The sequence below is a fragment of the Puma concolor genome, chromosome E4, assembly GCF_028749965.1.
Source record: "Puma concolor isolate L17-30 chromosome E4, mPumCon1.1.hap2, whole genome shotgun sequence".
Lineage (NCBI taxonomy): Eukaryota > Metazoa > Chordata > Mammalia > Carnivora > Felidae > Puma > Puma concolor.
This window is the reverse complement of record NC_141683.1, coordinates 56,479,134-56,506,069: the sequence shown is the minus strand read 5'-3', so window position 1 is coordinate 56,506,069 and position 26,936 is coordinate 56,479,134. Positions and strand designations below refer to the sequence as shown.

General features: G+C 39.1%; 1 protein-coding gene across 2 annotated transcripts in view; it reads right to left on the bottom strand.

Annotated features, from left to right (window-relative positions):
- Positions 1-5,226: 5,226 nt before the first annotated feature.
- The window catches only part of VAMP4 (vesicle associated membrane protein 4), a 44,300-nt gene continuing 22,590 nt past the window's right edge, over positions 5,227-26,936 (bottom strand). For both annotated transcript variants that reach the window (XM_086694132.1, XM_025926254.2), the window contains exons 3-8: positions 25,945-25,991; positions 22,334-22,384; positions 15,310-15,410; positions 14,294-14,373; positions 11,657-11,708; positions 5,227-9,739 (exon numbers count right to left, since the gene is read on the bottom strand). In XM_086694132.1, coding sequence (XP_086550258.1) covers positions 9,711-9,739; positions 11,657-11,708; positions 14,294-14,373; positions 15,310-15,410; positions 22,334-22,384; positions 25,945-25,991 — 360 coding nt within the window. In that variant the 3' untranslated portion in view covers positions 5,227-9,710. The remainder of the gene's footprint in view (positions 9,740-11,656; positions 11,709-14,293; positions 14,374-15,309; positions 15,411-22,333; positions 22,385-25,944; positions 25,992-26,936) is intronic.

Sequence of the window (26,936 nt, the reverse complement as noted above, 5' to 3'; positions counted from 1 at the left end):
CGGACGGACGCTCAACCGACTGAACCACCCAGGTGCCCCTAAAATTTTTTTCATTGAGCTTGCAGGTCATACCAAGATGGATAGAGTATTGAGGGGACAGGTTTGTCAGTTGTATGGGATGGATGGCCAATAACAAATGGGAAGAGATTTCAAAGGAGTGGGATGGAAATTTGGTAATAATTTCCTTGTGCCTTGACATTTATGACAATCATCATCACTCCTCCTCCTTGATCTCAAGAGTGAGTGGAGACATGAGAAAGAGGAGGCCTGGTATAGAGTAGGTGTTCAATAAATATTTGTGACTGAACGATTGAAAACATGACTGAGTGACAAGTGGAAGTCACTACTGGACATTTGTTTCTCTGAGGGTTAAATAAGATAATCGTCAATGCGCAAATGTGAAACACCTGCTCTTTGGCAGGTTTGGGTGAGGATCCAGGGTTGAATCCAATCAAAGACTATTAATCAATTTAGAAGGGAAACAGAAGGTTGAGAAATGAGAAACTATCTGCAGCAAGGAAATCATGAGCCAGAGAAAAGTATTGTTTTTTTTAAAAAAAAGGAGATGAAAGTTAATGAACAGAGAATAAAATCAGTAACAGGGCAGTGGCATAAAAAAAAATAAAGTTAGCATGACACTGGTATTAAGAGGAGTAGAACGGCCGGGCTCTGAGATAATCCTCCTACACCACTGCAGCTTACCAAACTTATATGGGCTCCATCTTTAAAGACAGATGTTGATACCATGTAAATAAATGCCCCAGAAGAATATAGCGGATGAGCAGGGATGGCTTCGTACGGGTGTGTGATGGGAGAACTAAGGGAGATGATTCATTTTCAGAAATACCAAATAAAAAGCTGTGCTGTCTAGTTAACAATAGGTTTACAACCTATTGGAAGTATGTATGAACCCCGCACCCCCCCCCCCAACAATGGAGTCCCAAACCCTTAGATGCTTCACTTCCTGGTTCTTCTTCCCCTCTCTGTTTACGGGCTTATTTTTACGCGCTTTGCATTGAGCATGTGCCAAAGGACAAATGGAGGAGGTAGTGAAAGTCTCTGCATCCCCTCAAGGAATGTACATGTGTTCCAATCAGACTACTTTTTGCCTTACATGAACACAGGCGACCGGTTGGGTAAGGCTGTAAGCTCTTTAGTACTCAGCCAATGAGGAAGCAAGGGAGGGACTTGTATGTGAGCAGATAAATTGTCTGCTGTGAGTGCCCCAGTGTGCCTTCGCTCACACATCTGTTCTAATTTTTTAAATTTACATCCAAGTTAGTTACCATATAGTGCAGCAGTGATTTCAGGATTCCTTCATGCCCCTTACCCATCTAACCCATCCCCCCTCCCACAACCCCTCCAGTAACCCTCAGTTTGTTCTCTATATTTAAGAGTCTCTTATGTTTTGTCCCCCTCCCTGTTTTTATATTACTTTTGTTTCCCTTCCCTTATATTCATCTGTTTTGTATCTTAAAGTCCTCATATGAGTGAAGTCTTTCTTCTGACTAGTTTTGCTTAGCATAATACCCTCTAGTTCCATCCATGTAGTTGCAAATGGCAAGATTTCATTCTTTTTGATTGCCAAGTAATACTCCATTGTGTGTGTGTGTGTGTGTGTGTGTGTGTGTGTGTGTGTATATATATATATACCACATCTTCTTTATCCATTCATCCATCGATGGACATTTGGGCTCTTTCCATACTTTGGCTATTGATGATAGTGCTGCTATAAACATGGGGATGCATGTGCCCCTTCAAAATAGCGCACCTGTATCCCTTGGATAAATACAAGTAGTGCAATTCCTGGGTCGTAGGGTAGTTCTACTTTTAGTTTTTTGAGGCACCTCCATACTGTTTTCCAGAGTGGCTGCACCAGTTTGCATTCCTGCCAACAATGCAAAAGAGATCCTCTTTGTCTGCATCTTGCTGACATCTGTTGTTGCCTGAGTTGTTAATGTTAGCCATTCCGACAGGTGTAAGGTGGTATCTCATTGTTGTTTTGATTTGTATTTCCCTGATGCTGAGTGATGTGGAGCATTTTTTCATGTGTTGGTTGGCCATCTGGATGTCTTCTTTGGAGAAGTGTCTATTCATGTCTTTTGCCCATTTCTTCACTGGATTATTTGTTTTTTGGGTGTTGAGTTTGATAAATTCTTTATAGATTTTTGGATACTAACCCTTTATCTGATATGTCATTTGCAAATATCTTCTCCCATTCTGTCAGTTGCCTTTTAGTTTTGCTGATTGTTTCCTTCGCTGTGCAGAAGGTTTTTATTTTGATGAGGTCCCAGTAGTTCATTTTTGCTTTTGTTTCCCTTGCCTCTGGAGACGTGTTGAGTAAGAAGTTGCTGCGGGCAAGGTCAGAGGTTTTTGCCTGCTTTCTCCTCGAGGATGTTGATGGTGTCCTGTCTTATGTTTAGGTCTTTCATCCATGTTGAGTTTATTTTTGTGTCTGGTGTGAGAAAGTGGTCCAGGTTCATTCTTCTGCATATCGCTGTCCAGTTTTCCCAGCACCACTTGCCAAAGAGACTGTCTTTATTCCATTGGATATTCTTTCCTGCTTTGTCCAAGATTAGTTGGCCCTACATTTGTGGGTCCATTTCTGGGTTCTCTATTCTGTTCTATTGATCAGACATCTGCTCTTGCAACAACATTGATCAAAGCTTCACTTCACTGTACTCCAAATCGCTGTGTCCCTCCTTTGATTGGGTTGGTGGGCTTATTTCTCACACGTGACACATGCAGTCACACCATGTGCTCTCAGAAGGGCGCTACACTTGGTTAAAAACCCTGTCACTGTCTTGAAATCCTTAATAATTACCTTTGAACTTGTGCTTGTAAGTGAAGTCCAAATGGGCATGCGTGGATCTCCGCGCCTTGCCATGCATTTGCATACATCATTCATGACTGGTACTGCTACCTGGCTTCCACAGCACTTCCACCTGCACTTGCTTTGAGTCTCCCTGAACTCCCATTGATGGGGTTGTGGAGTGTGGGGGTCCAGAGCTGATGACCAGGAAATAATTGTTGAGCCATCTTTGGTGCAAAGAGGTGATTTTATTAAAGCATGGGGACAGGACCCGTGGGCAGAAAGAACTGCACTGGGGTTGTGAGGAGTGACTGGTTTATACTATGGAGTTGGGGGAGGTAGAGGCAAAAGGGAGGCCTCCAGAAGGACTTTGATATGCTAAAGAGGACTCCTAAGATACTGGGGGCCTGGCTGTTGTCAAGCTAAGGTTGTTTTTTCTCTAGTAAGGCATTGACATTAAGGCAGTAAGGAGTTCCTGGAGAAACCTTATACTCTGTATTTGCCTCAACTATCTGTCAGTGGGCAGCAGGTTGTAAGGAAAGTTAATTTTGCCTACCATTTCCTTCTTGCCTTTGTTCCCCACATCACTATGGAGAGGAGAGTGATAGCAGGGCTCCAGGCAACTGAGTCTATAGGTTTCTGGAGATTAGACTATTGGTAAGATTGCCCTTTTTCTTGTAATTTACTAAGACATTCATAAACTGATGGAGACACAGGTCCTGCATGACTGTGATCTCTATCAGTTAACCCTTTGTTTTCCCCTTTCCTTTGATGGGCAGCAAGGAGTGCCTGAGGGATGTCATAATCATCTCCCAGTGGTGGTGATGGTGGGGGTGGGGTTGTTAGCTTGCGCTTTGCCCTCAGCCTGCCTTACGATCCCTCATCACTGTTTGTATCCTGGGCCCAGTGGAATTCTGAGCTTGTGTCCAAATCACAGCTCAACAGCAGGGGTGTTGACAGCCCCAGAGGCCACTCTTTCCATTAGAACTGGACCTTGCTTCCAATGCAGAAAGTGGGTAATGGCATTCAAGAGCCTTTCTCTCCTTCTCATACTTTTTTGATTGCCAAGTAATATTCCACTGTGTGTGTGTGTGTGTGTGTGTGTGTGTGTGTACACACACACACACACACACACTACATCTTTATCCATTCATCTATCGTTGGACATTTGGGCTCTTTCCATACTTTGGCTATTGTCGATAGTGCTGCTGTAAAGTTTGGGGTGCATGTGTCCCTTTGAAACAGCATACCTGTATCCTTTGGATAAATGCCTAGTAGTGCAATTGCTGGGTCCAGCAGTGCAGAGGTCATGGTGGCTCTGACAAGAGTAAGTTTGGTGGCGGGTGGAAGCAGACGCTCAGCTGTCCTGTTCAAGAGAATGAGTGAAGAACCACAGCAAATATGGGCAAATTCTCCCAAAGACCGTTGCCAGAAAGCGGAGCAAAGGGACGAGGTGGAAGCTGACAGGGGCAGTGGGGAGAAGAGCTGGTTGGGGTTTTTAAGAAGGAAGAAGCAACAGCCGATTTGTAGGTTGCTGGGGAGGATCCAAGAGGACACCCTGTCCCTGTCCCTTGTTGCATTGTGCTCGCAGACCCTGCATGCATCTTGGAAGACTCCTCAGTTGACAGCTAGTCCCCTCAGCACATGGGTAAGTGCACTGCCTGTGGCCCCGCTCAGTTGGCTACTAGTTGGAACCCTTCCTATACCAGCAGCTGAAGAGCAGGCTGATGTTCACCTGCTCCACAGTGCTTTCTAGCACTTAATAGGCATTTTGGAAGTGTGGCTGTTGGATTCAGGTCCTCCAATACGACCTTCCTGACTGGTTCTCTCACACATTGAAGTGTATTAAATACTATCATTTTCAGAATGCACTTGCCAGGGTGCTCCCCGGCTCCCTAACTACAGCACTTTACTTGTGGAGACTATAGATCTCCGGGCACAATGTGCCCCCAAATATCACCCCCCTCCCACACAGTTTTGGAATATTAAAAACAGTAAATTTAGTGTGTAGGTGGAGGGAGGTTGAAGAGAATGAACACTACTCTGGTTGTTTCTACTTTTAGAGACCGGCCGGCTGAGGGATACCTCAGGGTTTCTGACCGGGACATTTACGTCTGAGAGAAATTTCTCCTCCGTCCTCTCTTTCAAGTAGACGTGACGGAGGTACATCGTGAGTATTCCACCACAGCTGAGACTCTGTGGTTTTACATGGAGAAATTCCTCCTGAACTCCATCGGCAGGTTGTGCATTGGGCGTGGTTTTTAGAGAACACTTTGTCTCTCATTTTCCCCTCCAGGTACTCTGTTGTTGGAAAGCTGGGATGCGTTAAATCAGGGTGATTAGCCAGATGTTATTTTAAATGCTTTGAAGGTAAGGCAACAAGTAACACATACTGAATAAGCCAAAGTGCTTAATTTTGTTTTCTACGAAATAGTTTATTGTTTACTATGGAGGGGATACAAATACAGATCTGATATGAACACAATGTCCTAAACTGTGTAACATTGGTGAGAATGGTGAGGAAGAACTCAGAAGCTAGAGACCAGGGCACATGGCATTTACATTTGCTCATCTCCACCATACATCTTAAAACATCAAAGGCACTTATCAAAATGGGTAAATAAGAGTGTGGAATTTCAAACAATGACACATACCCAAAGCATAAAAATCAAGTGGTTGAATTTTCTTTTGGGTTGATTTTTAACATTTTACTAACATTTTTGATATGCAATTTACTTTGTAGCCTTGAAATCTAATCATTAAGACTTCTTCAAATGAAAACCTGATGGAATACCATAAAACTGGAATTTTTCTATACCCAATTATTATCAAAGAGCACTAATTTCCTGGTAAGTCCAAAGGCCACTATTATGCGAATCATGTCCTCTCTATAGTGAGGACTACAGGAGCTCTCACTAGCACACTGGTGTCTTTGTGACTTCCTAGGCACACGATCTAGAAACTGTCATGTACACAGCATTGTGCTGGGTGCCATGGAGACACAGAAATATGGTTATCATCTGTGCTCTCACAAGCTACATTTACCCACTTTAGTATATGTGCTGCCGAAGCGAGCACGACATTTACCCACTTTAAATGGGTCGGTCATGCTTTCAATTCCTACTGCCTTGTTCTAAGCAGTTTCTTCTAATAACAGGAACCAAAGAGTTTGTGTCCCCATCCCTTATTCTATTTGATTTTCAGAAAAAGAGTTAAGACCAAATCAAACTTAAAAAGACGGCCCAAGCCCTACATCAGTCCAAAGCGTGGTTCCATTTGCCCACAACATGAAAACAGCAGTGGACAGATTGAGACAGTATCTCAGCTCCACAGGACTGTCTTTACATTGCTTTGTGACAATTTCCTGCACAAATAGAAGCATGCAATGCATTCTACAACAAATGTATAAATGCTTTTGGACTGACTTTGCCCTTACTCCACACTCGCAGAAAAATGGACTTCAATCACATCTCCATGTCAAAACACAAAATTAGACTAGTAAAACAGCAGGTAGCTCTCCTTGACCTAGTGATACTCTGACTCCATACAATTAAGGACCTCTTCTAACGGCATCCCTTCTCAACATGAAAAACTATTTCCCGAATATCTTTCTTAAAAAAATAGTGGTTATTTTTGAGAGAGACAGAGCATGAGTGGGGGAGGGGCAGAGAGAGAGGGAGACACAGAATCCAAAGCAGGCTCCAGGCTCGAGCTGTCAGCACAGAGCCCGACGCGGGTCTCAAACTCATGAACTGTGCGATCAGGACCTGAGCCGAAGTCAGACGTTTAACAGACTAAGCCACCCAGGCACCCCTATTTCGTGCATATCTTCTAATCAGTGTATACACATACAGATGTAGAGTTAAGTGTGGGCAACAACACTGACAAAGCATCAACCATGTTGAAGAGTGTACTGACAGTGAGAAATTTCTATGTCTTTTTATTGTGGCTTCCTTAATCTATACAAGTATAATTTTCAGGAAATCCATATGCTATACAGAATTGAAAGATGTCAATTTTTGCTATAAAAATGATTTTCTAATGCAGAGTGATTGTACAGTAAGAACGTAATAAGTGGTCCACAGGAGAGCTAACACAATGTATTTCTATATCTGATGTATACTAATTATTCTTCTTCCATTTTAGGTAATGTTCCATTTCCAATATTCAACTTTCTTCTCGTCAAGGAACCCCCAAGTTCATGAACTCTAAGTGCAACTTCCAGTGAGCTTTATCAGTATAGAGAAGCCAAAGACCACAGGTAACACTGGGTTATAATCAGAGGGAGTTAATCAGTATTACAATCACGAAATTGCTTCTGGGCGATAGACTTTGCTAATTACACGTAAATCATAAGGGTATGATTCAGGCATTATAAAAATAATGACCTGATTTCACTAGGTATCAACTAGTATTTATTAAGCTACCTGAATTTTTCTGTTGATTTTTGTTGCTGTTAAATAATGATAGTTTTGATAGTGGTAAAACTGCATTTTTCAAGTGCAGGATGATCTGAGCTGAATGAGAAAAAGAATGATTAAGGGAAGAAAGGCAGGCAGGTCTGGCATCAATTTGAACAACATTATTTCTCTTCTGTTTTTGATTTTAAAAAGGCTCACGTGTCTAAGATTACCACAATAAAGTCATAAACATGCCAGCTATTTTCAGAGTCTCAGGATTAATCAGGACCAAGGAAGACAAAATGGTAAACTGTGAACCAGGCCACCACTAGTATGGAGAGCAACATACCTGCCACCAGTATTTTCGGCAGCAACGTATTTAAATACATAGAGAATTAATATATACACTATTACATAAATCCTCTAAGGTTAAAATTTTTTAAAATAGTTTTATAATTTTATTTTTTATATTTAAGAGTGGCATACTTTATTAAAAGACAACACTGGAGATGTGGATTCTTTTTGAGAAATAATCACATAGAAACCAGATTTCTACACCTTACCAATGGAAAATTAACCACTGATGAATCTAGTTCCAATCCCAAAGAGACACATACATATGTTAGGAATGATTCTGTCCACTCTGTTAAAACATTTCCATTCCTGAACTATGTTAGCTACTAAAATTCTAAGATGCTCATTTTCCTGGATATCCCCTATTTTATTAAAGGATTTAGTATTTATGTTATTTACATTAATTGACATTTACAAAGAGAGACCAGTGACAGTACCCTATAGTATGTAAGACTTTTACCTTTTTTAAAATATTCTTACTGGACTATAAAATTTAGTGATTATATTTACATCTTTGTAACTTGTAGGTGTCTTGAGTATCTCTTTTTTGTTGTTGTTGTCTTAGTGTTTATTTTGTGAGAAAGAGAGTGTGTGTGCAAAAAAGGGACAGAGAGAGAGAGGATCCCAAGCAGGCTCTGTGATGTGAGTGCAGAGCCCAATGCAGGGCTCCATCTCATGACTGTGAGATCAGGACCGAGCTGAAATCGAGTTGGACGCTTAACCGACTGAGCCACTCGGGTGCCCCTTGAGTATCTCCTAATATGCTTCCTCCCTTCATATTTCTTTCCATTTAAACAGAACATTTTGCCTCTTAGTACTGAGCCTATAGAATTAAAACAAAAACAGATTCTGTGTTTCATACATCCTGAATTAAAATGACCAAAGAAATAAAACCTACACAGGACCATTTTTCTTTCCTAAATACTGCTTCTTCTATTAACCCTATCTCAGATTTAGTTACATACATACAGTCAACATATCCATGTGCACCAGTGTCTGCAGAACCTCTAATGTTATGATAAAGCTTCCTCCCTGATAGAGAACTATGTATTTTCACTTTGACTTGTTGGCACATTTTAAAGTTAACAATACAGTTTATTGCTGTAAAAACAGTCTTAGATTAAGGATGACTCTAGCTATTAGGTTAGTGACTGATAGATAACTCTCTCCTGGCTTTTTATAATCATTACTGGTGGCTAATTTGACACTTGATTGTACAACATGCATCTCTCAGGGGATGATCAGGAATGCAAAAGTAGCAAATTCTAAGACGATTTTGCTACTTTTAGCACTTCTGGCAGAAGGACTAAAGAGGGAAGCTATCACAGAAAACAAAATTAAGGAATAAGTTACCTGTGGATTTCATTTACTCACATCAGGATTGTCCCTCCTTATTGCAGGCTAACTGGAAACAGACTGAACCATGCTATTCATGTTCAAACACTCCAATGATGTTCTCCAAGAATTTTATTATCTCCAGTTTTATGGTGCCATACTATGCTTTTCATATTGTTTAAATTTTCCAGTTCCATAATCCAAATGCCAAAAAATTACTACACATTCCCTTATACAGTCAAAAATAGGTTTACTGGAATGTTTTAGTTATAGCTGAAGACAGCAACATTTACAACATTTAGCTTTTGTTACGCCCATAAACGTGGAAATTGCTCGCAAAGCAACTGTAATGTGTGAAGAATTTTGCAAATACCGATGGAACGACGGTGCGTGTCTTAGCACAATGATCTGGTGCTCTCCATGGGCTTCTTTCTGGACTCCCGGTCTGACCCCAGGTCGATGCGATAATGCAGGTCCTTCTACTAACAGTCTGCAGTATCGTCATCACTGTTTAATTATGTATACAAACAATAAACTGGCAAGTATCCAGTTTCAAATTAGATCCTTGGAATATGGCAAAATAGAGGCTGGCTATCTTTGCCTTAAACATAATTTTTAAAGACACATTTTGTTAGAAGGGAAGAAGATAACTGGACATTCTCAATGCTCCAATTTGAAGTGATACTTGCCTCTTAGTTTCTTGAAAAAGAAGTTTTGAAAGTTATATACATGGGTTTCATTTAAATTATGCAGCAATCTTTTATTATTGTTGTCCCAGATCTTGCGTAATGAAGATCTCTGTCACCAAATCAAGTACGGTATTTCATGACTATAAGAACTGCAAAAGAAAGAAATGGGAAAGGAACATATCAAAATCAGATTCACATGCTATGTTAATAGTGCTCCTAAATGTAGCTGTGTCCACTTCTGGAAATAGGCAATGAAGAAGAAACTCGAGATGATCTGAGATGAAAGGTAACAAATGAGAATAAATAAGCAAAAACATCATAAAACAAAGTAAATGTCTAACATTGGCCATTTAAAAAATTTATTTATTTATTTATTTATTTTGAGAGGCTTGATCTCCCGACCCTGAGATCATGACCTCAGCCGAAATCAAAAGAGTCGGATGCTTAACCAACTGGCACCCCTGGCATTTTTTTTTAAATGATTTTATTTTTAAGTAATCTTCACACCCAATGTGGGGCTCACACAACCCCAAGACTAAGAGTCATATGCTCTACCAACTAAGCCAGCCAGGTACCCCTAATATTGGCATTTTGATCAAACAGATTATGGCAGTATTACCATAGCATACAGCTGCTAATTTAAATATTATAAATATTATCCACTTTATAAAAAACTACATAGGATATTTTTGAAAAGAATGTTTAATATATTAACAGCAGCTATCTGTGTAGTAAGATTACAGTTGAGTTTTACTAATGTTTTATTCCATATTTTCCAAATTATCCACCATAAATATATGGTCCATTCTTGGTATCTACTTCTATAAAGTCACCACAAACATCAAATCAGTGAATACTGACTGAATCGTTGTTGGTAGGGAACACGCAGGGTTAAATTCTTGCAAGCTCCTGGTTACATTTCTGTCAACCAATCAATATATAACCTTGTGTTTTCTATACCTTTTAATATATATTGTTGATTCATTAACATTAAGCTCCTGGCCAACAGCACTATATGACTCATGCCCAAATGAAGCTTATCTAACACATGTATTTTCTATAGGGTACATCACAGCCTTCCTGAGGCTGGACAGCACTTCGGCACTACACTTGGGGGCCACTTTGAACAGTGAAATCAACAAGATGCACAAAAATGTGAGAAATGTGGCACTAAATACTTATTTTATGAACTGAAACTAGAAAGGCAGACCATGGCCTCATTGGACATCAGCTGGGAACGTGCATGTCAGAAGCCTCAAATTTTTCTCTGCTCTCAACACGGCTGCCAATGACTGGGAAAGCACCTCAATACTGATTTCTGGTTTACCAATCAGTGTCACCCAGTGGGTGAATTCCCAAACACAGAATCCACGAATAACGAGGATCAGCAATATTTCTTTGGGACAAACCGTTCTGTTTAAAAAGGGTATCACCATGGAATTTTTCAAGTGGTTATTTTGAGACCCTTTCTAAATCTTCATAAAAATCCCTGTAAACATAGGTAAAGAGGCTTTGGAGAAAAAGAGATAATAAAAATGACCCGACTTTAATAAGAATACAAAGGAAAGGAGAAGACTAATGCTTAAACGCCTGAAATCAAGTTCAAATCCAAAACAAAAAGCAACAAAACAAAAAACTATCATATGGTGAAAATTTATCTGGATTGGTCTTCCAAACATAGTACAAAATACAAGCTTCCATACCTAAAGTTAGTAATAGAAAATGGGTGTAAGAGTAGCCATATCTGGCCTCAAACAAAGAGCTTAGCCCTGTATTTGTGGGTGGGGGTGGGGGGTAGAAAGTTCTCTTTGAGAATCTGATAAAAGATATAGATTCTCTCCCATAAAAATGTACATATGCCAAAATGTAAAACTTTACATACAATTTACAAACACTGTCAGAGCTACAGATCCTAGGTTAAGAGGTCCTGACTTGGGTCAGAAGTCATTACTCAATCCTGACATTAGTCATACTGGGTCAACTGAAAATAAGTTAAAAGAGAAATTAAAATGAACTCTAAAACAAATAATGCCCCCCACAAAATTACTAGTCCAGTAAATACTTACTGATAATCACTAGCAAAAGGGTAACAGCAACCAATGCCATGATGGCTTTTATCTACAACACACAAAAAGGCATAAGATAGATATTAATGTTTGACTTGTTAATAAAGTCAAGATTATCTGTAGTGCTATTTATGATACTAACTCATCAATGAACAGGCTCAATCCTTGAAAGCTTTTCACATTTTTTCTCATGTGAACTTGCTGGCTATTTGCATCTTTTTGTAAATAATCAGAGTTCCCAAATTCAAGCGTTTTGCTTGACTGGATTTTGTCCAAGGCTGTACTTACTGCACAGCAAACAGTTAACAATCAAAGCCCTCAAGAGCCTGAACATTTGTCTATGATTTCTCATGCTTCTTCCTAACAGAGTATGAAATTTTAGCAACTCTGTTCAAAAGTGTCAGGATATGGTGAATAACAAAGGCATTTAATACAACTGATTCACTATATACAAAGCATTTTTTATGACACTTATACTCAAAGTATATGAGAATTCTGTTGGTCTTTGTTCCCTTACTCTCTTCTTGGCATTTTTTGTCTCCATTCTGAGGAATATAATTTCAATTCTTCATGAATAACCTCATTTAATAAATGGCTTGCCTAAGGGCACTCTGTGTGCCAGTTTCTCAGTTGAGAGCAGAAAATTTTTTTTTTTTTTTAAATTTACATCCAAATTCATTAGCAAGAGCAGAAACCTCTTAAGATTGGTCCACAGTCAGCTGCTTAATATTTTCAGGTCACTTCTCTATAAAATGGTCACATTCCTCATTTAATCCTAACAAGCATAAGCTATAAATTGGTTTGATTTTCCTGATGAATTCAAATGAAAGTCTTGTTTTCATCAAACTTTCTCAGATAGTTGATTAAAGATGGTTCATTAATAAAAAAAAAAAAAAGATGCCCAGCTACTATAAACACATGAAACATTAGGAGTATCAGAAATAGCAACAAGAAGTAGCTATTGTTATGTTCCTGAAACATGTTTCTGGTAACATTTTAGTGGCATTACATTTATGAGAAAAGCAGAGTGACCAAGAGAAGCCATGGACACCAGGTGCCTATTAACATTATGATAACCAAAAGATGTAGAAATTCTCCCTCCCCACCTGTTGGATTAATTTTGTTCACTTATTTTTAAAGTCAGATTTACTGAAATACACTTTCTCTAGAATAAAATTCACCCTTTAAAGTTCATTCTGATGGGTTTTGACAAAGATATAGTTGTCAGCCACCACCACCAAACATAAGGTATTTCCATCACTCCAAAATTCCCTCATACCCAGTTATAGTCAGTATTCACCTCCCTGCCCTGAGCCATTGGCAACCTCTGATCTGTGCTCTGTCCCCATATCCCTTTTCTCAGCCTTTCCTACAGTTAATCGAGAAAATGGCAGTGACACAGGGACCGTTCAGAAATATAATTTAAAAATATAATTTCATTTTTCTCCTTAAAAGCATACTGTTCCTCTGATCTTCTGATTTGAAATCCAGTAAATACAAAACCACAATTTAGATATTTAGATATGGCTAAAAAAAAGCTAGTCACAATGCACATTATGATCATCTTTCTGTGGCTACACAAATGGGTCCTGTGTACGTATGGGGAAAGTGAGTGGCTCGTGGACCCTTTGCTCTTCCAAACCAGGTTATAGAACAGAGAATTTCTATAAAAATGGAAAACTTAAAAGAAAATGGAAAATTTATTCTTCAAAGGATACAAATTGACAACAAAATTAAAACAATGAAACATGTTCCCTTCCTCAGTTCTATTTGTGAAAGTAAGATGACCTAACAGGTAGACAAAAATAAGTAACTCCACAACAACCCTGGGAAGAAATTCTTAGCATATGGCAAAGCCAAGTTTAGAAAGTTATCACTAAACTTGAAAGTGAGAGATTAAAAACAATGAGTTTATGTCTAAGATTTTCAACAAAGCCAAAAATGACACGTGGAATTGGGAGGAAAAAGAAAACTGCTCGCATGACATGAAATTCTCACTATAAAATCTTAAGCATTTTCTGTTCAATGATTAGCAGCCATATTTAAGAGGTAAATTCATTCTTATAACATTTTTGTTAAGAATATATTAATATGTACTGATTTTCATTTTTTTTCCCCCTTGTTAAACATTTCTCATTTCTCTGGAATAATAAAGAATAGTGAGATTTTTTTTAAGCCCCATTTGTCATAATGGATTCTGACATATAAACTACTTTTTCTCAATAGAAAATTCTTTTTCTCTAGCTTCCACTCCATCTTTTAAATATTTCTATATAATGCTAGAAGTGGCTCCAAAAAGGTACTACTAATAAATCAGATGAAAAATTTATATTTCTTATAAGGTAATAAGTCCGCAAGAAGCTAAATCATTAATAAAATGTGGGTTACTTTCTGTGACGAAATCCATGGAAACATCCCTTTGGGAACTGCTTGATTCCTTTAGGTATTCCTGTCCCCAAAGCTATCAATTATTCAACAAATATTTACTGACTCCCAGCACATCCCAAGTTCAGGAGATAGAAGAAGCAAGGCAGCGGTGGTCCCTGCCCTCCCCCCAGAGCTTCAAATCTAGAGGCCCTATATTCTTCGAAGACCACCTGAGATGCTGGGCCACTTATCCAATAGCTTCTGACTTACTCTGCATCCACGCCACCACATTTGCCTTCGAAGTTGTTTCGATCTGTTGCTAAAAGCAGTTGCATTATCCGATAAGCTTTCTATATCACATAGAGGATGGAGAGAAGGATTAAACGACATAACAGGATTCTTTTATCTAGTCACACAAAGACAAGAAAATATTAATTTCTACTTCTGCAAATGCATTCCCTTTTAAGCACGAAAACAACATCCTCCCTCTCCTCCACCCACAAACTGGCAATCCGTGTTGGGAGAAAAGAAAGAGCACAAAAAGTGCACAAAAGTACAGGTCAGTTTGCTCAGCCCATTTTTACAGTAAGATTAAGAGAAGTCTTCCCAGGGCCCTCAATGTTTTCACATAAACATATGAGTTCTGGTAAGAAAATACTCTTTAAAAATTCAAGTACTTGATACACCTATAGAAAAGAAATCTACATGTGGAGAAGGTTAGATTCTTAGAAGATACAAAAAGAGACGGACTTTGAAGGAAAACAATGAATTTTAAAAGTGGTTAAGTTTTTTGGTTAGACAAGTCTGTCCAGGATTAATCCGGTATTTAGCTATTCATCATTGAAACAATATTTGAATACCTAACATGTGACAGCAACTGTTACAAGAGAGACTAACGTTTGTCAGTAAAGAAATGTTGCTAAGTCGCCAGAAAAAGCATAAGATAAAAACATCAGATTAAATTTGACATAAGTGTTGAAAATAAGTGATTAGACTTCCTCCCTGAGAGTATGAGAAACACAAAGCGTATCAACATAATAAGGCAAAAAAATTTCTACTCTATTCAACAATAAATTTAAAAAATTTCCATCTTCAACCAAACAAATAATGCAGTAAGATGATTCAAGTAAAGGGAGCTAAAATTAAAGTACTAAAATCACAAACTTAAGGACCAAATATCATTGTCCTAAATCAAGATTCCTAAACTTTGGCTAGAGGAATGTGAGGAGAAAAAAACTATCAAAACACAGATTAACAATATCAAGAAATATATGAAGCAGCTGTACCTGATTTGTCCTGTAGTTCATCTAGTCTCTCCCCTCTTTCAATTACCTTTGTAATATTTTCTTGCATGACATCAATAACTTCATCCACCTGATTCTGAACACTAGTTTAAAAGAAAGATTTAAAAATTATTTTTCCTTTTAAGAATTTTATAATTGCTGAAACTTTCATTAGAAAACTTCCATGATAGAAAATAGCAAGTTCTCAATTATTCAACTCAAAACATTTAAGGTTATATAGCAATGTCCTTCCATTTGTGGTCTTGAATACCCAGGCAATTAAAGATAAGTAAAAGTAATATTTAACTTAAAGATGGTTTGTTTTTAGCCCTGTTCCTGCAAATTAAATGTACTGCCAGAATGTCCAGTAATTTTAGAATTTAGTCAAATAGCTTGACTCTAATCCAGTTTAATCTGCTTTTCAACAGGCTACTGGGGTATCACAGACACAGCTATAATGTACTTCTGCTGTGTTTGTACACTAAGGCTAACAAAGGAGTTTGCCTAGGATGTTATCACCTTGTTATCAGCTGAATATGAAAATATTCAGTTTCCAAAATGGAAATGTACACTGATAATCAGGGGCTATAACCATTCACTGTTCATCAGTTTTCTCATAAACAAACAGGGTTTAAGACACTGGCACACCTTGAAAGGTTTTGAAGCGGCCAAGAGAGAGCAGAAAGGAAAAATTGTTTTGCTGTTTTTCAAAATGAAAATATAATTTCCTCCTTTATGTCAGGTGATGAGGGCCTGTTCTAACCAAATTTCAGACTGTCTAATAAAGATTTAATCTTTGGGGTGCCTGGATGGCTCAGTCGGTTGAGCATCCATCCGACTCTTGATTTCTCGGCTCAGGTCATGGTCTCAGGGTCGAGAGATCGAGCCCCGTGTCAGGATTCATCTTCACTGATTCTTAGCTGCCTGCTCTCACTCAAGAGTAGCTTCAAGTACATAAACACAGAAGCATTAAGTAACTTACAGTGTTTAGTTTTCCTCTGTTCTGTTACACAAAAATTACCTTAAATTACTTCTTAAAATTGTCATACCAGTGAAATATTTAAAAGGAGAAATAAAATGAACTCATGGTTCTTACAACTCAAAATACGTTTAAAATGCATTGGATTATATATCTCTATATATACTATGTACATACACTATATAGTGTGTATGTGTGTGTGTATATATGTGTGTGTGTATATACATATACATATATATATGGCATATATAAGGATATGCAATTGTTGTTTCTAGTTGGGGAAGAAAGAACTGCGTCAATTATCACAATTTCACAATGTCACAATTGTAAGGTTTTTAATTTTTTTTTTTTTTTCAACGTTTATTTATTTTTGGGATAGAGAGAGACAGAGCATGAACGGGGGAGGGGCAGAGAGAGAGGGAGACACAGAATCGGAAACAGGCTCCAGGCTCTGAGCCATCAGCCCAGAGCCCGACGCGGGGCTCGAACTCCCGGACTGCAAGATCGTGACCTGGCTGAAGTCGGATGCTTAACCGACTGCGCCACCCAGGCGCCCCCACAATTGTAAGGTTTTTAAAAAAAACTCACAATACACCTCTTGTCTCTATTCCACACTACCCCTCAAACTAACCCATTGAGTCAGGAGTAAGGCATGGATGTGTAATTTTTAAAAAAGAGTTCTATCTCTTCCCTATCACAGAGCTGTATCTTCAAAAAGTTTGCTTTAAAATCAAAATGGAGGCCCCATTAGACATAGGTGGATTCAGAAGTAGTCTCAGATTCAAGTAGCAATTGCTATGTGTGATGACAGTCCTTCCTTCTTACGGTATACCCACTGACTATCCACACACAGACTCAGGGTTCACTGCAGCTCCCCAGAGTTCTGTGCCTCAGATTCTACTGAATATAAGACTGAAGCAGATCCAAGCTGGGACAAGCAGAACTCTCTTCTGCCCAAAAAGATCTAACAAGTCCCTGAATCCCTAAGATGTCTTGTTGCAATTCCTAACCATCTAAACAAAGAGCTAAAGATGTTCACCCTATCTAAGAACAATAGCACAAATACTTAAGCAACTAATTAATATATCCAATAATTAAGGAGAGCCCACTACGTATTGTTTCAGGCACTGGGAAGACAGTACTTAAGAAAGCAGACAATTCTGGCTCTCATGGAACTTAAGTTCAAATGTGCAAGGAGCGTACTGCATTAACTCTTAGAGCTGTGACACAGCCCGTCCCCATCCCACTTCTCCATTTAGAGCATTTAACACTAAGTGAAAGTACATACCGATTTTCTGCCTTTCCCCCACTAAGCTCGATGAATGCAGAAAACGTGCCTATCTTGTTCACTTTTGCAGCCCTAGTACCAGCCACGGTGCTCGGAGCAGAGTACCCATTCAATGAACATTTGTTGAATAAGCAAACAATTTGAGTATAAATCCTGCAAAAGCATACCCAGTTACCTGAGGAAGATATAATGAGGCAGTATACCTGGAGGTCTTCATTTTTTTTAAATGTTTTTATATTTGACAGAGAGAGAGAGAGAGAGAGAGAGAGAGCGCGCGAGCAAGGGCGCGCATGAGTGGGGGAGGGGCAGAGAGAGAGGGAGACACAGAATCCGAAGCAGGCTCCAGGCTCTGAGCTGTCAGCACAGAGCCCAATGCGGGGCTCTAACTCACGAACTGTGAGGTCATGACCTTAGCCAAAGTTGGATGCTCAACCGAACTGTGAGGTCATGACCTTAGCCAAAGTTGGACGCTCAACCGACTGAGCCACCCAGGCGCCCCTGGAGGTCTCCATTTCACTATGACAACTGTAACAGAAACACAGCTATTGTTCATCAACGACTAGTTTTGAAATACCCAGGTAGCTATTTTCAACATTTGCAGGAGATGACAATAGCCTAAAGTAAGGCGGTTCTGCAGGGTAGGAATGGACAACATGTGCTGCAGCCGTACACATGATCAGATGATGGCTCCTACAGACATTTAATACACTACACGATTCTAAAGCAAAATAAAGTTCACCATCCACTGGTATAACACTCAATCCAGCTACCATAAAACCCTTATTTAATAATGGACAATCTCACAATTGGGTTTCTGTATTTTAAGATGTTCTCATGCCCAGAACACAACTTCCATAGAAGAGAAAATTATCTATTTGTTTTAATATAAAGGGTAATTTTTTAAAAACAAGCAATAACATATTTTGCAATTACCTTTTACATTTTCACAGCAGTTACAGTACTGGGTTCTATTTGTATTTTATGTTGATCCTATCCTCATCGTTACACTTCAAATGCCTTCAAAGCAGAGACTGTCCCACTTGTCCTTTTATTTCCTAGGTCATGTGAAATGCGCCCAGTAGGCATTCAACAAATATTTTCGGATCTGAATGAAATATCTCATTCATTCAGAAAACATTTATTAAGGAATTATTACGATACTATTTATTGAGGACACCAATGTGAAGGTTTTAAGTCCAGTCTTTAAAGATTACAGTCTACTGGGGAAAACTGGTATCCATGATTATACTACCAAGTATTAAGTGCCACAATGGAAGGAAGCCCATGGTACCAGTCATGCAGCCTAGATGAATTCAGCCTGGATCAGAGAGAGATGGCGTCGAGATCCTGGTACTGAGTTCTGAGGGGAGAAGTACGAATTGGGCAGAGTAATGAAAGTGGTTGATGGTAGGAAAGTTCTAGGTAAGAGGAGGGGCTATTTCAAGTATCAAGTGATTCACTGGACACTGATGAAGAAGCTGGGGCAAGAAAAGGGTGCAGGACTGAGCGTCCGTAGATGATAAGCATTAACTGAAAGAAAAAATTAAGAACTCGGAGGAAAAGCAAGTTTGTATAGGAGGGTGTGGAGATTTATATCATTTCCAGTTAAAGGAGAGTCGGATGGTAGAAGAGAGGACACAAGAGAGAACATACCCAAGAAAGGATAAAACATGCAGAAAGGAAAAGGTATTTCAACGTTGACTTAAGTCATCCTTAGAGTCTGACACAACTTGTATTCCTGAAACGTCCCTATTCTAATCATCAACAGGGAAGCTGCGGTGTTGTGGAGTCTGTCACAAACCTCTTGGAGCCTCATATTTTCCCACATGATCGTCTCTCACGTGTGAGAATTAGATGTAATAGTGTTTAAACGCTTAGCACAATGCCTAACCCTTAGCCTGTGCTTACTGTCAGTGTTCTTCCATTAAGAAGAGAAAAGTGCTCAGCAACAAACACTTTTCCCTTATTTTATAAAGAAAGTATTTATTTTTACAGTTAACACCCCCATCTTGTGGCTTTTTAAGGTACTGTTGACAAAAGAAGGTTTAAAGTTATGCTGCATTTTTGCAACTATATTGCTGTTACATCATGGAACATTCCTTGGGGGCCTTTTTATAAAGTTAAACTGATTGGACCAAGACTATAGTTAGGAAATTCCCTGCCCAGAACAGAGAATGACTGTAATCCATTAGAGTTGCATTTATAAAGCTATTATTTAACTTAAAAGCAAAGAAAACATTCCAAGGAGAATCATACATTTTATACAGGCATGTGATTACTTTAAATCTAACCAGAAAAAAATCTTCCCTCAAACACTTGAATATTTTTTTGTGAAAATAATCTGGTGGCAACATGCCAATCAAATTCAAACAAAGTAATAATGTTGCTGATCCATGAGGTCAAGAAACACCCTGTATTAAAATGTTATAAATTACATGGTGATAACAGCTTAAAGAACTCACCAGCACTAACAGCGCTAACAATTTTGGTTACTCAACTAATGCCAGGTATTTGTCCATGGGCAAGCTGTGTGGTAGATTGTGCTCTGCCATCTTGGGGCATTCTGGGCACACACATGGAGTCATGCCCTGGTTAAATAAGCATCCATGAGTCTGTGCCCACAAGGTTTAGATGACTGACCACCTTTTAAGTCTGGCAAGATTTTAGCTCTAGAGTGAGAACCATTATACTTACTCAACAATTCCTTACTTTTCTAAAATTCTGTGATCACCAAATATACTGTGCTAATTAGTATGTACATATACATATTCATGTGTGTGTGCCTGGCACTTGTTCACATAGACATATGCTTTGTTTGCAATGCCCATTTGGTACAACCAGCAGTGGTTTGGGGTTCGGCTGGAAAATCATATTCAGAAGACTCAACAGGCCATACTCAGTACTAGGCTCACTCTGCAGAAGGATATCAGAGAGAAAGCAAGCATATGGGCAGGACAAAAAACAAGTGTGTCATCAGTGGAGTCCTTTTCTCTAGAGCAGCTTAGGTATGAGAACTATGTGGGTGGAACAGAAGTCACTCTGGCTCAGTGTAGAGGAACAGCTCTGCCATGGCATCCTGATGACCCTGAATGTTTTGTAACCCTCCCAGGACATGAGAAGATGAATGAAGCCGTCTCCCACTCATTTTGAAGCCATCTGCCACTCATCTCCCTAGAAGACTGTCCACAGACAATTTCTTACCACCTCCCAGGTTCTGATGATGTATGAGGCTTTCTGCAGGGCGTATCTGCCGACTATGAAACCGCCGAGCTACAGTGCAGAACTGGCTCCTCTGTAACAGGGTACCCTACAACTCCTATTACAGCCATGCGGCCCCTTTTGTCTTGGAATCATCATTTTTGGTGTGTCCGAGAACCCAGAGAGTCTAGCAATTCTTCCTTTTACTGCCTACATGTTATGGACTGCCTGAATCTAAGCAGTCCTTTGTATCTTTACTGGCCAACAGAGACTTGGAGCAGCAGACTCTTCTGCTGGCCTTGAAGGAGCAAGTATCATGGGTTCTCCAACTGTAAGGAAAAGAATTCTGTCAATACTACCTGAGCTCAGTCAGTAAATGGATCACAGCCCTGGCAAAACCTTGATTTCAGGCTTGTGAGACCCTGTGCAGACAGCCCACCTAAGCAGTGACTGAACTCCTGACCCATGGAAAACGTGAGATGATAAATACGTATTGTTTTAGACTGTTAAGTTCAGGGCAATCTGTCAGACAGTAAGAGAAAATGAAAACGTCCTGTCCAGAACTCAGTTTGTTGGAACCTTGGTTCTGATTTCAGAATCCATTAGCTAGGATTAGGTGAAGTATGGATATTTTTTTCTTCATACCAACGGCTACCTGACTAAAGCCCAAGTATCTTAACAGTAACTTGATTTCCTATCACAGCACCCTTCCCACTATGTGCCAACTATAGCCTGAACTAGAGCAGTGGCTATCCCTCCTGAGATCCTGAATCCATTTAGTTTACCGTCCATAGTTAGCATTCAAAACTTCGTCTGTTTCCAAAGCTGTTTCACTGCTCTGCCCATTCTGTCTCCCTTCTTGTCAGGACTCAGATCCTTCTAACATTAGATACATTTACTACCGCATTACCCATCACCCACCACCACCAACATATATAGATAAAGGTTTAAACGGAAAATTACCCATAAAACTTAGATCAATATATGTATTAGAATAAGTAATAGATATGACAACATTCTGGAGGGATATAAAAAACAACTGCACTTTCAAAAACCAAACCTATGATATTACATCTATTATTCTGAAAATGAGACTCAAGCACAGATTTAAACCAAAACTGACCTTGACATTATGCTAAATAAATGCATCTGACATAAAGTAATCAAGTTAAGAAAACCAACAAACAGGCACCAGATTTCCTTAGCTATGATTCAGAGGTAGCTTTGTGAAAATAGAAAGTTACTGGATTTTTACAATCCTGTAGTTATAGTCAGTCTACATCTGGGCTCAGCAAAGTTTTTTCTGTAAAGGGCCAGACAGACAATAGGTATTTTAGATTCTGTGGGCCATAAGGTCTTTGTCACAGCTACTCAAATCTGCCATGGTAGTTTGAAAGCAGCCACTGGCAATAAGAAAACAGGCATGGCTGTGTTCCGATAAAACTTTATTTAGAAAAACAGGCAGTAACCAGATTTGGCTCCTAGGCTGTAGTTTGCCAACCCTGGGTCCACACAGAAATACGATAAAATCACTTAAACAAATGAGTATCTCGGGAACTTACTGCTTAATTTTATCATTTCTAGGTCCAAATCTTGGTCCAGATGGTCCCCTTCTGAAAACAAAATACCAAGCACATATTAATGAGAGCATTAAAATAAAAAATAGAAAACACATACACACAATCAGGCTTAATTCTAAACACGGACCAGTAATTTACCCCAAGGAACCACACATAACTGGTATTGCTGGAACGTGATGTGTAATCACATCTGCACTTCACTGGCCACAACTAACCTCATTCTTCTGAATGTTAAAACTTTCAGAGAAAATAGAGTTTATATAACCTTAAGTTACACACAGGTTGTTGTAATCACTAAACTCTGAAACATCGTAACAAGAGTGCCAGTGACTATGAATAGCTTTCTGATCAGTTATAGACAGAAAAAGTAAATTCACCTTTGAATTAGGTTATAATAAATGCTGATTATCAAAAATGGATACAGAAAAAAATCCATTCAAAACACTCTTTTTTGTTGCTCATCTTAAATTTATCAACAAAGCTAACGGGAAATTCAGGTCTATGAAAATACCAACATTTCTCAAACTGTTATTTGTTAGTCAAGTGTTGTATCATTTCAACCAATCCATTTTAATATTGGGGAAATAAAAACTTGTGGATAATCCATTTTGAGTAATTAGCATTCCTCTGATGATTGAGAATAAGGTATAAATTATAAAACTTAAAAAAAAATAGAATTGGGGAGACTGCCTCAGTTGGTGGAGCATACGACTCTTGATCTCAGGGTTGGGAGTTTGAGCCCCATGTTAGGAATAGCGCTTACTTAGAAAAAAAAATTACAAAAAAGAAAAGAAAAAGATCTCTACCAATTAGTCACTAACTCCCCATTCCTCCTCCTCCTAGCCCCTGGCAATCTCCATCCTGCTTTGTGTCTCCATGAATTGGTCTACTCTAGGTACTTCATATAAGTGGAATCATATAAAATTTATCCTTTTGTGAACAGCTTCTTTCACTTAGCATAGGTTCTTGGAGATTCATCCATGTTGTAAACATATGTCAGAATTTCCTACCCCCCCCCCCTTTTTTTTTAAATATTTGGAAAGAGAGAGAAAGAGAGAGAGAGAGAGAGAGAGAGAGAGAGTGTGTGTGTGTGTGTGTGTGTGTGTGTGTGTGTGAGCAGGGGAGGGGCAGAGAGAGAGGGGGAGAGAGAGAATCCCACGCAGGCTCTGTGCACTCTGCACAGAGCCTGATGTGGGACTTGATCTCAAGAAATGTGAGATCATGACCCGAACCAAAATCAAGTCAGACAATTAACTGACTGAGCCACCCAGACGCCCCAGAACTTCCTTCCTTTTTAAGACTAATATTCTACTATATCCATACACCGCACTTTGCTTATCCATTCACCTGCTGATGGACATTTAGGTTGCTCCATCTTTTGGCTCTTGAGAATATTGCTGGGTGTTGATAAACTGCTGGGTGATAAACCTGGATTTTGATTTCTTTTTTAAAAATTTATTTGGTTTGTCTCCTCTTCAACACCCAAACAGACCCACAGTGTGTGGAAGCTGTATTTTGAGCAAGTGTGCTAGCTGCTTGTCAGGCCCTCTGCAAAAGGTACATTATTGGGAGTGGACTTCCAGGGGTACGTTGCAAGTCTGAAGAATTAGTGTTTCTCACAAGGTATCTCGCTGACATTGAGAGAACCATTTATGTAACCTTTTCAATACAAGGCCTTTTCAATACGAGGTCCTTTCTGACGGGTAGCTAGTGCTCTAGGTCTAAGGCTTTTTACCATATCTGCCACTGTGGCAATTAGCTTTGTGACTCTTGGGAAATCTTGTCACATGTAGGAGGTATCTTCCCACATCATCTGACCTTGCCAAAACGATACTATTTCCTATTAATGGATTTGTTTCCTATGTTGTTCACTGCTTCATGGCTGTCAATTATTTTTATAAAATGTTTTTATGTAGGGGAAAAGCCTCTACAAAAATCTTACAAAATTATAACAAAGAGTGAGGCAAATGTTTGGGGGGGGGGAGGGGGCACATCTGCCTACACCAATCTCTAGAGAAAACTCCTGCCACATATGTCCTCCTTCCTGCCTTTGCAAATACAACTTAGGCCTATATGATGACAGCCCTTTCTAATTATAACTGTAGATGACTGATCAGATCAATTAACTGACAAAGTATCAAGGCAATTCAATGGGAAAAGGATAATCTTTTCATCAGCTGGATGGATAGCCATATGCCAAAAAAAATAAAAGAATAAAAAAACAATAATTATCCTTCACCCTTACCTCAACCATACATAAAAATTTACTTGAAACAGATTATAGAGCTAAATGTGAAAGCCAAAACTAGAAAATTCCTAGAAGAAAACATAGGAGGGGATGCCTGGGTGGCTCAGTCAGTTAAGCATCCGACTCTTGGTTTTGGCTCAGGTCTCAATCTCATGGCTGGTGGGATCAAGCCCCGCACTGGACTCTGTGCTGACAGCATGGAGCCTGCTTCGGATTCTCTCTCTCCTTCTCTCTTTGTCCCTCCCATTTTCATGCATACTCTCTCTCTCAAAACAAACTTTAAAAAAATTAAAATAAAGAAGAAGAAAACATAGGAGAAAATCTTAGTAAACGTGGGTTTGGCAAAGATCTCTTAAATAAGCAAAAACAATAAAAAATGTAATAAATTGATTTCATCAAAATCAACACTTTGATCTTCAAAAGATACGGTCATGAAAATGAAAAAATTAAGTCACCAGATGAAAAGTAAATGTCTGTAAAACACATCTGACAAAGAACTTGTATCCCGAATACATAAACAACTACATAAAAAGACAAATTTAGACCTGGACAAAAGATTTTAACATATACTTAATCCAAGATATGGGGATGACAAATACACAAAAAAGAGGTCCAACATAACTTGTCATTAGGGAAATGCAAATTGAAACGATAGTGAGATACCACTACACATCTGCAAGAATGACTAAAATTTAAAAACTGACCATATATAGTACTGACGAGGATTTAGAGCAACTAGAACTCTTATACGATGCTGGTGGGAATATAAAATGGTGCATCACTTTGGAAAACAGCTGTAAATATATACCGGCCACTTGACTAACTCCTAAGTATTTTCCCAAGAGAACTGAAAGCATCAATCCACACAAAAACTTGCACATAGACGTTTACAGTAGCTTTATTCACAATAGCTAAAACTTATAAACACCACAAATATCCATCAATAAGTGAATGGATGAATGAACTACAGTATATTCACACAATAGAATACTTCTCAGAAATAAACTATCGATACATGGGATAGCGTGGATAAATCTCAAAATAATTATGCAAAGGGAATGATACCAGGAAAAAAAAGGCATACTGTGGGATACCATTTAAAAAATTCTAGAAAACACAAACTACAGTGATAGAAAGTAGACCAGTGGTTGCCTGGGGATTGGGAAAGTGACAGATTACAAAGGGTATGAGGAAATTTCAGAGATGATGGTCATGTTCATTACTTGATTTTGGTAATAATTTCACAGGCGTATAGTACATGCACCAAAACTCATATTATATACTCTACATGCATTTTACTGGATGTTAATTATACTCCAATAAATCTATTTTAAAAAAAACTTACAGAAAAAAGTCTTCTTCTTCATCTGAATCATCTTCCAAAAGATTTCTCTGTCAAAAAAAGAGGGGAAAAAAAAAAGACGTGAGTTTTCAGATTCAGACATCTTGCAAACTGTCAGGGAGGAGTAATGAAAGGAGCTCTATTCTGGTGAAATTTCTTAACTCTAAGCTTCCAGACAGAGGGAAGAGTGGTTACCATAAGCTGAAAGAACCACATTTGCCAACTTTCCGAAGAAAATGCTTACAATACCAGAATCCTATCACTGACAACACGGTAGAAAGGTCACTGAAACCAGCAGGGAACTGAGGAACTGTAGGCAGTCAGGAAGACATTAAGTCCCGTCTCCTTCCCCGCCTTCCAGTCTCTCTCCACTGGCAGAACCTAATAGGAAGCCACGCGGCAAAGGAGAAGTGCAGTTGCTGAGTCCAACTCTAGCATCAGACAGAAGGGTATAGAGGACAGGTTTGGAGCTGAGACACAAGGGTTTAAGAATCGGCACAGTCCACCTACTGCCTTCACAGTTCACAAATAACCTTCGACACATATGTGAACTTCCAAACAAAAACCACTTTATACTTTTACTCTATAAGATGCAACTTTTTTCCTTAAAATGAAGATGATCTCACCCTCTCCCCAAAAGGGGAAGATATAAAGTTCCAAAAGGAGCCTAATGAAGAGCAGCAACCAGACTTTCCCGCATGGAAGAACTTCAATAGTACACAGCTTGTACACAGAATAACAGCTCCCCAAGACAGAAACCGGAAACCATGACTGTTTCCTCACATACTAAGAGGGCCTCTGCAGGTGCGACTGAGTTACGGGTCTTGAGGTGGGAAGATCAATAAGGATTATTCATGTGGGCCCAACATAATCCCAAGAGTTCTTAAAAGAGGGAGGGAGAGAGGAAAGAGGGACAGACGAGCGGGGAGAGAGACGGAATAGAAGATGTTATACTGCTGCCTTTAAAGACAGTGGAAGGAGCATGAGCCAAAGAT